This window comes from Lepidochelys kempii, chromosome 4 (assembly GCF_965140285.1).
Source record: "Lepidochelys kempii isolate rLepKem1 chromosome 4, rLepKem1.hap1, whole genome shotgun sequence".
In the NCBI taxonomy this organism is placed as follows: domain Eukaryota; kingdom Metazoa; phylum Chordata; order Testudines; family Cheloniidae; genus Lepidochelys; species Lepidochelys kempii.
In genome coordinates, this window is record NC_136383.1 from 89,723,742 (window position 1) to 89,740,042 (window position 16,301).

The 16,301-nt window shown below is 39.2% G+C and overlaps 1 protein-coding gene across 18 annotated transcripts in view; it reads right to left on the reverse strand.

Annotated features, from left to right (window-relative positions):
* Positions 1 to 16,301, reverse strand: part of FIP1L1 (factor interacting with PAPOLA and CPSF1) — a 70,703-nt gene that overhangs the window by 34,378 nt on the left and 20,024 nt on the right. For 7 of the 18 annotated variants that reach the window (XM_073342034.1, XM_073342039.1, XM_073342038.1 and 4 more), the window contains 3 exons: positions 12,764 to 12,873; positions 11,960 to 12,097; positions 10,094 to 10,201 (listed from right to left, as the gene is read on the reverse strand). In XM_073342034.1, coding sequence (XP_073198135.1) covers positions 10,094 to 10,201; positions 11,960 to 12,097; positions 12,764 to 12,873 — 356 coding nt within the window. The remainder of the gene's footprint in view (positions 1 to 10,093; positions 10,202 to 11,959; positions 12,098 to 12,763; positions 12,874 to 16,301) is intronic. The other 11 variants (XM_073342037.1, XM_073342032.1, XM_073342048.1 and 8 more) reach the window with 3 other exon arrangements.

The window sequence follows — 16,301 nt, forward strand, 5'->3', positions numbered from 1 at the left end:
GAATCTTACAACCTCAGCTTTCTTGTTTCTTTAGAATTAAGGAAAGGAGCAGTACAGCCTTCTCAAGAATAAAGGATGAATGTTTCCACATTCTACTCCCACCTCCCTTCAGTAAACAGCCATGTTTTTCTGCCTATGTTAAAAGAAAACGATCAGCAATATTGCAATTAAAGAGTACTGGTAACATGTAACAAGAAAAGAGTATCCTCAGAGAAATTCTATAAAAATTAGCAAATGCAATTAAAAAAAGTGTTACAGGAAACTATCAAAACACAGGAAATTTAGACCTGAGACTGCAGAAACTATGCCTGTAGTGGTCCATGGAAGATGGAGAGAATGACTAGGTATATAATGAGGCACTGATAAAAACGGTTAGCCAGCCCTACTGTGCATACTGTAGATATTGCAGCACATATTGCATGAAATCACTCATTCTCCTCGGGGTTTTGCAACATCTAGACATAGCAACATACCAGTTAGTGGGTAACGTCAAATGGAACAGGGTACTAGAAGCCAAGAGACCTGGATTCTGTTCTTGGGTTGATAAGTCTGCCTGAAACTCAGAAGCCACTTAGACCAAGCCACTTATCCTTTGGTACCTCAGTTTCCCAAAATGTAGAAGTGAAATATGCAAGGAGCTGCCTTTCCCTAACTGCTGTAAAAACAAAGTACAGGCAAACACTTAACTCCTTCCTGGGTTTGCCTTCATTAACAAAGAAATTAATAGTAGAATAAAAGTTCAACTCAAGCCTCTCGCTAGACTTTATTTTCATTTTTGTTTTTGGCAGGGACCCCCAGTGTTTCTCAGCCTTTCTTCACCCAGGATCCAAAATCCATCCGTAATTTATTGCCCAAATATCAAATACTTATGATTCAAAGGACTGATTCAGAGCATAAACCCATAAATGGTTTTGAGTGCAGGTAGGTGGGGGGACTGGTGTAAGTACTTCTCCCTTTCCTGCCTCCACAACAGTCAGGTCCAACAGCACCGTTAAGCAGCTGTGGAACCAGTTACACAATTTCTTGAAGTGGTGCTGCCCCCAGAGCTGAAATGAAAGCAGAGGTGTGGAGTGGAATGGCAGTTTCAGTAGAAAGAGTAGTAGAAGGGAGCAGAGTTTCTACTACCATCAACTTCATTTGTTCCTGCTGGGCCTAGTGTCCAAGGGATTTTGCTGTTTCCACCCACTTCAATCTGAGAGGTGCAACCTAGTGGTCACCACCTCATGAATAAGGCTACGTTTTAGTCACAAGTATTTTTAGTAAAAGTCATGGACAGGTCATGAGCAATAAACAAAAATTCACAGCCCATGACCTGTCCATCAATTTTACTATATACCCCTAACTAAAACTTGGTGGGGGCAGCTCGGAGGAGGGCGGTGGCCCTGGGGGCACTGTGTATACTCAAAGGGTGGCAGGGGGTTGTGTATGGTTGCACTGCGGGTGCTCAAGGGGGTTGCAGCCCAGGGGGTGCCACGAGTGCTGGGGGAGGGGGTTGGCGGGGCTGGGGTAGGTTCCCTTCCTGGCTCCTGGGAAGCGGTGACCAACAGCTCCTAGCTCCACCTGCTGCCTTCACTCCGCCCCAAGCCCTGGTTCTGCAGCTCCCATTGGCTGGAAACCACGGCTAATGGGAGCTGTGTGGGTGGTTCCTGCTGGCAGCGGCAGCACATGGAGCTAGGAGCTGAGTTCCTGTCACCCTTCCGGGGAGCCCCCCCCGCAGGTAAGCACTGCCCCACACCCCAATCCCCAGGCCTGAGCCCTCCCACACCCAAACTCCTGCTGCTCGGGGGTGGGGGCCTGAGACTGCTCCAGCATCAGCCGGTGCGACTGGCCCAGGGGCTGGCCGAGCTGCTCAGGCAGCTCCCGGGCCAATGGCCTGGGCCGCTGCATAAGTCACGGAAAGGCACATAATCTGTGAGCTTTGTGACAAACATGGAGCTTTACTCATGAACCACCAGAGGGTCTTAACCAAAGTTCTACTCTACATCCACTCAGAGATCCTTGAGATTTTCTGCATTTTTTGTCACTTTATATTACTGAAGATCTCTCACCACCACAACCATCATCCTTCTTGTCATAGAGGAATGAATCACAATCACAGAGATTTGAGACAGAGATGGGACAATAGAATTGACAATCAGAATTCCACTGATTGACAAACTTTCCAAGTACCTTAAATATCAACACAAAGGTCACACACAGTAGCTTTGTCTGAAAAACCATTAGTTTAAGATTTTTTTTTAACACAACATAACAGAAAAAAGAGACATGGTTGTTAAAGAATCTGTGGCATTTGTGTTAGAGCAGAGGGTATAAATCTTGGTACCCAAAGCAAATTCTAGCTCCAATAACTGTACCCTGGCTACCTAATTCCTCCGGAAATTTTCACTTGGCTAGTCCAGTCCCTTCCAGTTCTCAGCTGTCATATACTATTTCTCTGTGCCAGTAAACAGTTTCCACACGTCACCACAGAGGTGGCCATACTTCAAGCACAGTTTAAATGTCCTACATATATCCCCTAACGACTTAACAATGCTTTGAGAGATGCAGTGTTTATAATGCTCTTTGAGATCCTCATAGGAAACTCACCCTATAAGTGTAAATTATTAATAAAACATGCAAGTTATGCCAGCAAACAGAATTTTCTTCACTGTCTCATGAAGTTAACTAATCTACTTTCAGCATCATACTTAATACTCCCCCTACCTCTGTACTCTTTCCTCAGATGTGTTTCACTACATGCTTTCAAATCTGAGACGTTTTAAAATGTTCTCACAAGGTATACTGCTCTGATAATGTAGGAGAGAGGTTTAGCCCTTCACAAAACCTGGACTACTCATCTTCATTGGGCTTCAAATAATTCCCAAAGGTCTGCATTTTGGAGAGGACCTCTAAAACTAAAGGATACTAGTTCTGAGGTAGGAGAAAGACAAGGTCTTCTAAAAGCACATTTAAAAGAGGCAAACACAGACTAAACAGAATATAGCAACTGCAGTCCCTTAGAAATGTTGAGACATTTTTCATTTTAGAAGCAAGAGTCCGAAGGGTCCGTGTTCCCATTTTTCTTCTCACCCACACTGTGGCAAGTGTCCTAGTCTCTCTCTTTCCCTTTATGAAGTGGTACAGCTGTGAAACAGCTTGAGAATTTTAACATTTTGTCTTTCAATATGTTGCGCTTATTTTACTCCAACCTAATTTTTTTGCATGTATTCTGTGAACTGGAAACAGGGAGTAGACGAGGCTGCCTCTTTTCTCTAGTTTATTCTCTTTGGTATTAGACTCTTTAATGACAGCAATAAGGAAAGAAAGTGTGTCACAAGGTATCAAATCATAGAGACCGAATGCAAGTCTTTACTATATACAGACAATTCTCTATTACTAGTTAAAGACCCACCTACTAGTAAACCAGACATGTAACAGAACACTGCAGTACTTAGAATAATATCAGGATGTAAAGTCCCTTGGGTTCAAATGGAAATTCTGCTACCTTTTACATTCTGCCATCCTTCTGTTTTTAAGGACTAGCAATTTATATGGGTCACAAAAAGCACGACTGATTTAAGGGTGACATTAAACAAAGCTTTGGAACATACTGAGAGAAAAACAGGTATAATTCAAAAATCAACACTATTAGACAGAGGACTTTTGGAGAGAGAGTCATAGATTCTAAGGCCTGAAGGGAGCACTGTGATCATTGACTCTGCCCTTCTGCATAACAGGCCACAGAACTTACTTTAATTAATTCCTGTTTGCACTACAGCATATCTCTTAGAAAAACATCCAGTTTTGATTTTAAAATTGCCGGTGATGGAGAATCCACCACAACCCTTAATAAGTTGTTCCAACAACTAACTGCCCTCATTGTTAGAGACGTGCATCTTATTTCAAGCATGAATTTGTCAAGTTTCAACTTCCAGACACTTTGTCTGCTAGATACCTTTGTCTGCCAGATTGAAGAGCCCTCTACCATCAAATTTCTGCTCCCCACATAGCTACTTACAGATCGTCTCTTATAGAAGTCTCTTTAGGTCTACTCAGCTTCACAATTCACAACTACTTTGTCCTCAAACTACTACTACTAACCAGCTGGAAAATTAACTTTTGGAACTAAAAGTATTTTTTTTTTTTTTTTTTTTTTAGTTTTAGAGGGCAGAAAAAGCATAGATTGAAACTGAAGAAACTATATGCTTCCATGAGGAAAGCAGACATTCATCTACCAAAAGCTAAGCTTTATCAGTCTTACACAAATTCATTAAATCAAATGGAAGAGAACATACCACCACAGGTGAAAATCAATTATTACTTACATACAGTAAATTGCAAGATTATGTCATAAAGCTGCCAGACTATATCATAAAACGTATCAACAGAATATGAAAGTTTTAGTGACATTAGTCAATACAGTACAGGAGATTGAAACATTTTGGGAACAAGTGGGTTGACGTCGGGTGAAAAGAATGGAGGACCTAGCTATTCAGGTCTGAAAATGCAGGCAACACAGAAACTACACCTCACACACAGAAGTTATTCGCTGATTTTTTAAGCCAAAAAACCAAACAATATATCACACCAGTGTTTCACACTCAATTTCTAAAAGGAGGTGAAGAGCAAAATACAACTGCTGAATGCTATGTGAATATAAACCATAGTGAATATATAGTGCTTAGACAAAAACAGAGGTCTATTTGTGTTGTGTGTACATGTGCATAAGGAAGAAAGGAGGTGGAGGGGAGAGGGAGAGTAATATCTACCAGTATTTACAATTAAAACACAATCTGATGAAAGGTCTTGGATTACCAACCCTTGCATCTAAAGATTGAAAAACTGGATAATCAGCTAAAAAAATCAGAGTTAAACAGGTTTTGACTACTTAAAGCATGCTCCTAGATTTTACAATTAAGTCACCTACATGCTAAAAGCAAATTTGGGAGGCAGAGTTTGGAAGCAGATTGGCCCAGTTAGAAGTCAGTCTCCATCCAGAGACTATGCTGAAATTCACGCAATTACGATCTTTACATGTTACACAAGACCCCCAAGTGAAAGCACACAACAGGTCCACGAGATAGCAGCTGACGTTGAATATCTGGCAAAGCGAGAGCTGGCATTTATCGCCACATTCTAGGAACGTCCATGCACAGGGTGGTTCTGGGATAGCATTCTGACAAAAATAAATGAACCAGAGAGTGGATCTCCAGATCACCTACTTTACACATACAACCACTGTCCAAAACAACATAGTGTAGATTTCTTGATACTGAAAGAGGGATATGAAGGCTCATGGACCTTGTTTTCCTTATCTCAGATTGTTAACTTTCTTCTCCCCTTCTCCATTCAGTAAACTTTATCTGTTTTCTGTAGGAGTGAGGTACACACGTAACTAATACATTGGAAGCTGCAAGAAGTGTTACTTGACAGAATGCTTTAATACAAATTGAACAGTTCAAAATCCTTCCTTTTTAAAATTTACTTTGTATTTTGTTGTCTACTTCCTGAAAAACAAAAAACAGTGAAGAGTTCTCTCCTAAGTTACTTACCTTATAGTAACTTGGATTCTTTGAGATATGTTATCTACATGGATTTCACTCCTGGTGAGCATATTCCCCATGCACGCAAGATTGGATTATTTTGGCGAGTAATGTCTGTTGGGGCCATGCTTGCGCTCTAGGCGCCCTCTGTTACAAGCCCAGAAGAATATATTTCTTCCAAAGAGGGAGCTACTCTGTCTAGTGTCATAGGGCATACCCAAATCCTATCCACAATCTGAACAGGAGAGCTCATTAGTATTGTGGTGGTATTTGTAGACGGTATCAAGGCAGATGCACCTCTAGCCACTGATGAGTCCAGCAAGGGTGACTCCAGTTATGTGGTCATCGTGAGATCACTTGGTACTGAGAACCTGGGCTAGAAACATCTGCACCATGGAGGTCAACATCAGAGTTATGGGCACCAAGGTTATCAGTACCAAGTGTGCTGTGCTGACATTGGTACCAAGTCAATAGTACTAGGGGGGAGTATGAACCTTGGTTTCAGATGGTACCACAGATATCTTAGTGACCAGCCAACATACTTTGATCCATCATACTTAGATCTAGCCTGTGAACTCCCTTTCCACTGAAGAGCAAGAGCCAATACAGAGGCATGATGGGCCTTCTGCCTCATTTTACGAAGCACCAGAGAAGATGACCTATGCCTACACTCGTCCTTGCAGTGATGTTCCTTCCTATCCCTTTCTGATGACTGGGTAAAGGAGGTCTTGACTGCTCTTCAATACTCAGTAGTCAAAGAGTTAAAACTCTTCAACGAAAAAATGAGCCCAGGAGCTCACAGCAGAGCCAGTGTTCACAGGAGCACTAGCTGAAAGTTCAGGCTTCAAAGGTTCTTTTTCCTCATACTTTGAAGAGGCACTTCACTGAGCACTCCAGCAGAAAGAGCCTGACGCAGGCCTTGCTTGCTTTCTGTGTCAGAGTCACGCCCCTCGCCAAGGCACAAGAGGCACCTAGAGCGTGCCCATCACTGAAAAGGAGAGCAACCTCACAAGACGGACAAATTTTAAATCCTAGTGACTTTAATTCAGTCATAGTGTCTTGAGTTCCAGTACTGGGGATATGTCCTAATCTACCATAAAAGGGTTTGCTTTTGTTTTTTTGCCAATGGGCATAAATAAAACTAACTACTACTAACTAGCCTAACGAGACCATGTGTAAGTATACACTAAAGGGGTTCCATCTTGCTGCCATGGGCAGTAAGAAGGAATTGAAGGACAATTTTGCTTGCTCCACCCTTTATGCCCTAAAGGCATGTAGGGTGCAGACACTGCCCCAAAGGACCCTGCGTGCCAAAAAGAATCTAGTCGTGTGGAAATGGGGCACATGCACACCAGAAGTATTATCCACATGGACAGTCACTCGAAAATGAATAATGTTTTAGTGAATGGTTCCATTCTAAGCAGAGAATGGTTATTTATAAACCATTCAAATTACACTATCCTTATTCTCCAAGAAAATCTAGTTCAAAAAGGTACTCTCTTATATGGCAGGCTAAACTTGTTTAGGTTTTATAAATGAAAAGGAAAAAAAATACAAATGCAACTCTGTTAAGAAATTCCAAGTTGATATAAACTGCTTCATACCTTCACCAGAAATGAGACTATGAACAATGAAATGTGTTTTAACACAAACTCAACTTTTTCCAAATGTATAAACTAATAAAATCTGAAAGATACTAATTATTGACTAGGCTACTCAGTATCAACTGTACATTTATATTTTGCTCTTCATCTTCATAGTGCTTTAGAAACCATTAACTAATAAAAGTAATGCTTTTCTTTGTTTCTTCTTATCCTACCTCCATATGTACATTTTGTTCCCCTGTATCTCCTTACGAGGACCAGGGATTTGTTGAGACAGTTTTACTTGCTGTTAATTGTTGGGCACAAGTAAGCAAACAAACGTAACAAAGTAATCCAGGTTCAATTCTGTACAACATTTATTGAACAGACATACTTCAACCCTAGTTGATATTTCCCCCTTTAATCTTGCAATGTTGATTCAGGGAATGTGAAATATTTATCTATTTAATTATGAACAAGCACAGATCAATGTTCTATGGCACTTACAGTGCTTTTTCTCTGAACCATGCAGAACTGAGAACATGACTGTCTAGGTGACAAGTCATTTTTCTCCTAATGAAAATATCCATTAGAAACATAAAATAATAAAATTAACAGAGCAGACAAGGGATAAACAACATAAAAATACTACCAAAAAAGTAATGGAGAGTTAGTTACACTACATATTACTAAAAATGTGCTGTATCAATTACAATATAGATGCAAGAAATGTTGCACTTCACTGTTCACGTTCATACCTAGACGGTTGGAAACATACCATTTTTATAAATGTTCCACTTTGACCTGTGAGAATAGAATAGCCTACAAAGACCTAAACCTTCTGTGTGCTGGCTGTTAAGCTAGTCTGAAATATACTTCATAAATGTTCGATCTGTTCACAATCTAGCTATCAATATGTTCAAAGAGGTTCCTTCATTGCTTTATATTTGTTGTAAATAGTGCAGGTGGTATTTTTATTAATATGATGTGTAAAACATCATAGTTTCCCTATTCAATTTTATATTGGTGTCTGACCAAATGCAGAGAGCTGCAAAGGGGTGTGACAGGGTGCTGAGTGAGAAGCACTTAATCAGCCCCTGCCACTCCCGCACCAATCAAGGAGAATGAATTGGGGCTGGTTGGATAGCCCTGTGTCTGCCTGGTAACGGGCAGCACCTGCCAGCCTCATGAACCAGGGCTATAAAGGTTCGGAGGAAGCAAAAGGCTAAGCACAGAGGGAGTTGGGAGCTTTCTGGTCTGTTGCTGGCCAGGCCTGTACTTGGCAAAGTTGGCTGTGAAACCTATACACAGGTGGAAAGTGGTGGTGGGAAAACAACTGTAAATAAAGAACACTGGTGTTGCATCAAGCTGAGGTGTTCCTGACTGACTGGAGAGGGCAACAGGGTCCAAAACCAGAGGGGCCCATGGTGCGCCTTGTTACAGGGGGCTTCTACAGATCTGAGCAGGAAAGGTAAAACAATAACAGATATAATTTAGCTTTAGGTACACGCCTTCAAAGCAGCTAAGCACACAATAGCTGGGCTATCAAATGAGGGAGCAGCAGCTACCTAGCTGGCTTCATCCAGGCTAGAACTTTTCGCTTTCTATCACTGAGATCAAAAGACCGGGATCATTTTAAAAAAGAACTGAAGAGGTTTTTGAGGTGAGCTGGTCTTGGATGCTGTCAGCGGTGGGTGGGGAAAATAAGCTGAAAAGAGGATGCACTCAAAGACAAAGGGAAAAGGCTACAAGCAGTGTAGGCTGGTTCTCCCAACTCAGAGATGGGGAAATAAGCCAGACCCACCTGAGCGGTGGATAGAGAGATTAAGTTTAGGCAAGGGAATATGTATGTACAGCCTCTTTTTTTATATCTACTAATCTAAGTATTGTGTACCCTTTGGGCAAAATAAATCATGTTTTGTTTTGAAGAAGCTGATTCTGTCTCACTGCAAGTATACGCTGTCACAAGCTCCGAAAGAGAAACCCTTGTGGGGTCATACCCCAGTAGGACCTGCCGCATTAGTTACGGTTGATACCCAAGGGATCCTGGTGTGACAATGGGCAAACTGTGGAATTCCACCCCAGAAATTGTAATGGCCAAAGGCCTGACACCTCTAGGTGGTGCTCTCACAGAGACCCCAAAGAACGGACAGAGGTACACCTAGCCTAGTGACAGAACAAGACTCACCCTGTAATTATATCTGTCTCTGTTAAGCTGCTAAAAAAATCTAACTAAATACTGTATTATTTAGACATCTATTAGATGACTTCCATAATGTTCTAGTTCTTTCAGAAGTACATATTGTTTATTCAATAATCTTTAACCTTGTACATGATTAAATTTATACTGCAGTTTCTAAATAAACTGAGCTATCACGAAAGATATTCAATCAAATGGAAGTCTTCCATTATACAGGAGTATTCATATGATGTACATTCATGATTTTTTTTTTTTTCAAATGAAACCTATTACCATCTGGCTAAAACTGCTTCTTAGCTTTTTAGTAGCCAATGATAGTTCTATTTGTATCATTTGAACAACAGTTTCCATGCTCCTGGCTGACCACTATTACTGATTTACATACTGGAGGAAAAGCTATTTGGGTATTAGGGTTTTCTAGCTGATAAGCCATTGGATGGGGGCAATTAACAGGCTCTAAATTCAAACACTAGAGAAAATATTTTTAAAATGAAATGCTTTTCAATTTTTGCTTCTCACACATATATTATGTGGTCAGACCACCACCTGTTTTCAGACTCCCAAATAAGGGAAAATATGTGCTGCAATATCTAGGCACAAGAGTATATCCAGGAAACCACATGGCGGCCCTGACTAGGTAGATTTCCAAAAATCTGTCTAAGGGGGACAATGTCCCACCAATGACCAAAAAAAAAAAAAAAAATTAAAAAAAAATGGGGAGACGGAGGGGGGAGGGAGGGATTAAAATGTTAAATAAGGATTGTGCCCTAATTTTTTGTTTTTCTTACCTTAGTTCAGGTGATTCGGCCCTCCCATATCGCTCCTGCCACTTCCCGATGCCTGAACTGGCTTTTCTGGAAGCAGTGCTTGTCTGTGACTGAGAAGAGGTGCTGTTTCTGGTGAGATAAATTTTCTAGGTCTTTCTTTTCTTGTCTCTATCTTTTCTGTTCTTTGAGCTCCTCTTCTCTTCCCTGCTCCCATTTCCACTGTCATTCTTCCACTCCCTCCACCCAGCATATCAACTACTGTTAAAAGCTAGCAGGAGTTCTTATGTAAGACAAGAAGCTTTACTAGCAAATTTACAAACAACACTACTGCTAGTGCCTCATACTACACTGGGAATTTTTAAACAAGTGACATCAGACTGGGATTGCAGTGCAATCCTACCACCTGAAATAAGCTGTACCTAGTTAAAATTCTCTTATTTTAAGGGATAAGCATCTACAATAGTTTTTCCACGTTTTTTCATTAACCCACTAATTTGCAATAAAAAAAGTCAGAGTAACCTTCCCTCATATACAAACAGGGTGCAGGGAAGGTGCTGGTGGTGATGAGCTTTGTACTGCTGTTACAGCATTCTACCAAAAATGTTTTAAGTAGAAGCATGCATTGCAAATGATCCAAGACTAAGTTGTTTATAATAACTTACAAATATTTTTCTTTCAAAGTCTCATCTGACCATTTATAAGAAACATTGTTTTTGGCATAGCAACTTATAACTCGGTGTATTATAAAATAGCAGACATCAAATACTAAAAAAAGTCAGCTTTGCCATTATAAGGACATGCAATTACAATGATTTAAGCAAAGTTTATATATAATACAGACACACAATATACACACCTATTCTAAATGTGTACTGATGGAGAAGAAACAGATAGAAATATAAATGCTGGCATGCTGATTTGTGCTCTCTGTTCCCATACAAGAGAACCAGGTTAGATTTCTAATCTCTACTCCCAAAGATATCAAAAGTTGGGGAGTAAACCTGGCTCTTTAAGAAAAGGAGTGCACCTCCAATTGCTCAAGAATAACTCCTCTAATTAATAACAATGTTTACTGACTTTAGTACCACTGGAAAATCAGAATATGGTAGCTGCAAGCTGAGACTCAAAGATAAGGGATGTGAGGGGAAATGAAAGTAGGCAGGGGAACACTGGGAAAGGGAAGAGGCATGGCATGAAATTTGAATTCCATCTGCAGTATGTCAAAGGGATTTTCCTTACAAAATAACATTCAATTTCAATACACACACACACACACAGTGCTTAAACTAAAATTGCACACTCCTATAATATACATCTACAGAATATGCAATCCATGTCTACACTACAAACGTTTTCCACATATTTTAAGCTAATATATTTAAAAATCTAATTTCATAGTAGTTCATTAACACTATCTAAAGTATTTAAAATACCAATGTAAAAATGGGCTGTGTTACACAAGGCATCATATCATGGAACAACAATGGTACTCTGCACAGTTCTAAAGCAATCACACCTGGAATACTGTGTTCAGTCTGGGAATCTCATTACCAATAGAGACAAACTACAGGTAATTCAGATGAGGGAAGTTTAAAAGTTATACGGTTTCTTGAATAAATAAAGGTTGGTGGAGGGACTTGAAAATAACTACCAACATCTGAACAGTGTAAGCCCCAAGCACAGAGAAGAACTATTTAGTTTAGTACAATGGAGTATAACTCAGAGCAACAGGCGGGGAACATTTTGGCTGAATATCAAGCAAGGATTTCTTTACAGAGAGATGTATTTGTCTGTTAAACAGCCTTTCAAAAATGTGATAGAAGCCCCCTTCTTTGGGATATTTAAAATTACTCCTGACATAGTACTAAAAAATGAATAGCAAAAAACCTTGAATTGGGGAAGAGTGGGACTGGATGACTCAATACATTTCCACTGCCATCATCTGTAACGTCTACGATACTATGATAAAATGCCTTCAGGTTTTTTGAGTTGCCAGCAGAATTGCTCTTCAGGACCATTTGATAACTAGAACAAAGTAGAGTCATGAACTCCAAAGACAGCCAAGTTCACAATCACAAACACAGTAAAGCTTAGAGTTGAAGGGAGGACACAAGCAGTACATATTAAAGCCAGGGAGGTTGGAACAATACTACAGTAATGAAGTTATTTCCTCCACTTTTAAGAAAAGTATGCTAAGTGTCAACCAAGTGCAAGAAAGCAAGAGATACCTTGTAGGGCGGGGACTAGATCCCAGGAGCCCGGAGTTGTTTTTATTCTAGCTTTCCAACTCTGAATTTTGTTTATTTTGAAAAAATGTATGTGTTCGTGCCAGTAGTGCAGTATTAACAGGAGACATTCTGGTGGCTATTCTACTCTTTGGCAGCCAAATTAACTACATAGAAAATACCATATGAGATACCAACACTGGGATTTTCATTGTTGTCCTGTTTGGTCCTATCATTTTTTCCTGGTCTGTCATGCTACCACTTCTTTTAGGAACATCACAGGAGTCGCATTGCATGCACAAAGAGAAACGCTTCACTGAGAGCTGGTTACAAACTGAAACTGAGTAAGATCATGCTTCCTTGCATATTTTTAACTAGTCACATTTTTTTATTTCTACAACAGATCAAAACCTTTAAAAAGAAAACTCTTTATGACAAGTTATAAAATTACGACTGTCCAACTGACCTGTTTGTCGGGATTCCTGATTTGAACAGTGGGGGAGGAGACGTAAACTCAGCTTTGGTCAATTGCACTGCCACCTCCTTCTCCATATTTCCAGTTCTGCCCTGCTGTACCTTCAAGATAATGTTTTCCTCATTAGCTCAGCCTCAGAAGTTTAACAGCACCATCACTCAATACAACAATACACACTGGTAAGACAGACCACATGATTGTGGGGATTGGTCCTGCTTTGAGCAGGGGGTTGGACTAGATGACCTCCTGAGGTCCCTTCCAACCCTGATATTCTATGATTCACAACTTCAATAATATTAAAACTATTATTCTTGCACAGTTAATAAAATCCCACATTTTACAAGGAAGAGTTACTTGCAAGAAATTGTTTTTAACAATAAAAAAGGAAACTAAAGAGCTTCACATTTATCTATGAAGATCAAAATTCCTAATTTTTTCAAGGCATATGACCAAGGACAATAAAATCTGGGTTAAATTAGTCTTCCTGCAGACTCTTATTTTATAAAATAACATTTTGATTTAAAATATCAAAGTTATTTTCAAAGACACTCCTCATCAAGAAAACTAATGGAATGTAAAGTCTTCACATCAAAAATAAACTGCAAAACAAGGTGAAAACATTCTTCATTTAATGAGACAGTAACTACAGCCTAATTAACTTATATACTCGTTCATTAGCCCATTCATTTATAAGCTGACCCCCCAAGATGGATAGGTAAAAACAGTAAAAACTGTATGACCCTTTCATAAGCCAACCCTATATTTCAGGGGTTGGCAAACTTTGGCTCCTGGACCGTCAGGGTTGGCAAACTTTGGCTCCCACTGGCTGGGAACGGCGAACCGCGGCCACAGGGAGCTGAGGGGCTCCGTGCCTATGAACGCTCCAGGTAAACAAAATGACAATGTATTAGATATTCAATTCAATGATTTCATAGAGTTTAAAATCATCAAATTTTGGTATAGACCTGTTTATAAGCCCACCCCCGCTCTTTGATGTATCACTTTTTTACCAAAAATATTCGGCTTATGAACGTGTATATACGGTAATTACCTCACTGTTGAAAGCCATACCAAGAATATTCAATTCTTGTACTTTAACCATGCAGCTACTGGCATTTTCAGTTTAGTAAGAAATACTAGAAATGTAGAAAAGTTTGTAAAGTAGTGCAAGATTTTGTAGCATTTCTATTTTAAGTACTTCTGGTGCAAATACCTCTAACACTATTTTTCCCCACAGATTTGGCAGCTGACAGTGGCACAGTTTATAAGCAAAATATCTGAAAGATTTTGTTAGGGAAATATGTGAGCACTATGAAAGAAACAGAAGTAATAGTAATTCAGTAGTGGAATGACACACATATGCCACCTCTTCAGAGACTCTCTTTGGAAAAGCAGTAGCAAAAGTGGAATTAGGAGCCAAAAAAACCTAAGACCTTTTCTAAGTATACTGTATGAGATATGCATTAGCCAATAAGGTAGATCAAGAACCAAAATTTTAAATGCAGAATTAGAAATATAATAACAAAGAGTTATACTTTCCTATGCTTTTTTAACAATACACACTCAACTTTCCAGTCCTTAACATCTGTAAAACAATTTCCATTTAACAACAACATTTATTGGATGATTGTTTGGATACCAATATCTCAAATTATTATATGGGAATTTAGCTAAATCATGGTATACTTCCATATAGGCTCTGATCTTGTAACTTTTCACATGACAATGGACTGCAGAGCCTTTGCACAGCCCCAATGCCTTAAACAGAGCTCCACACAGGCACAGTAGTCCAACCTTAGATGGTAAGTTGTCTAACGCAAGGATTGTGTCTTCCTTTACGAATTTATGTACAAACACTTCAGAGACTTTCAGTGCTTAAGTAATTAGTAATGATAATAAACAATCTTGGATTCTTTAACCTCACAGGATATCCAGCTTAAAGAGAAATCATTGTGGAGCTATTTCCATGTATAGTAAAGTAATTTTGTATTCAACATTTTGTTGCCATGGTCACACTGGAATTTTAACAAATTTCTAATCAAACATGCAAAAGAGTGGCATAATTGTTCAAGTTTTCCTTTTAACCAGAAATAAAAAGGCATAATAGCTAGAAAAACTGAACTACTAATTATTACAGACCCTTCAGGTGAAGGATAAAATCCCTAAAGATTTCTACTGGCCAATCAATTCTGGAAAATGTGAAAATACTGAGATTTATTTTTGTTAATTACTTCAGGGCTAGTCTAAACCTATAATATGAAGGCAAATAATATTTTCGTTTTTATAGTTCAATGGAGAATGAAAAGTGTTTAACAAAATGATAAAATAAGCATGTTCTTCATTACCCTGTTCAGCTTACTCTATTTTCTCATCCTAACCAAATGTATGCCCTTTTATGTTTTAGACCCTTCAAATGATCAGCCATAGAATGCTATTTCAAAAACTAAAACCATACATTTACAAAATTGTTTTGTCACATTCTAATTGTAATCATACCTCAAATATGAAGTCTGGAGTGGTTATGAACAAACTGTATTCAAATAAAATTCATTCATGGTTCTATTACGGGGAAATTAACAAGATTAATATTAAATGATAGGTTCTGTACTAACCCAGACAGAAGTTATATTCTTCAAAAGAAAAAATGTCTTTGTCCTCAGACATCTATAGGAGATATGTACATATCCTCCTCATTACCAGAAAAGGCACGTAAATTGGAAGACACGCATGGCCAACAATCTCTTGTGTTTAGACAATGAAAATACTTACCTAAACAGCGACATATCACTAGCTCTTGCCCCCAGGCTGTCTTCCTGTTAGAGCTTCAAACCTCAATCCCCAGACTCAAGTGAGGAAGCCTCTGAGTCGGATCACTTAAATCTCCCCTTACCAAGGCAAGCAGCAGGTCCAGAAGAGAGTCTGACCTTGTAATGGTTAGTTGCAATGGGAGACCACACTCCTTGCATTTTCTGAACTCTGCCATGATGAACATGGTGGAAAGAAAAGCTACAGAAGCTACTGTAAAGAATATCCTCACTGAGACAGAGAAGAAAACTAGTGGACACTGCAGCAATGTAGGAGTGAGAAATGGCGCACTCCCCCACAAACAAACAAAAAAACCCCACCCACCTGGCTACAATTGCTGTTTCTGTTGCTGTAGCATGGAATAGAGAAACAGCAATCATCTATTCTGAACTGGTTTTAATGAAGTTCAAGAATGAAATACTTACCATACATTACAACTCAACCACCAAAATAAAATGACTTTAGTATTGCAACTGAATCTACAGACTTATTTATATTAAAAGCAGTTTTAATATAAATTGAATGATTAAAGAGTGACTTTCAAAAAAAGAGAAAATTTAAGTCAATGCTTCACTCCAGTCTACTGAAAATAAAAACAAGTAGCTAGGTTGTGTTTCTGTTAAAATACTGATATTTTCTTATGGCAGTTTGTCCTCATTTAGACAAATATCAGATGGAAATAAAGCAGAGTACATCTAACCCACATTAGACAACAGAAGAACCT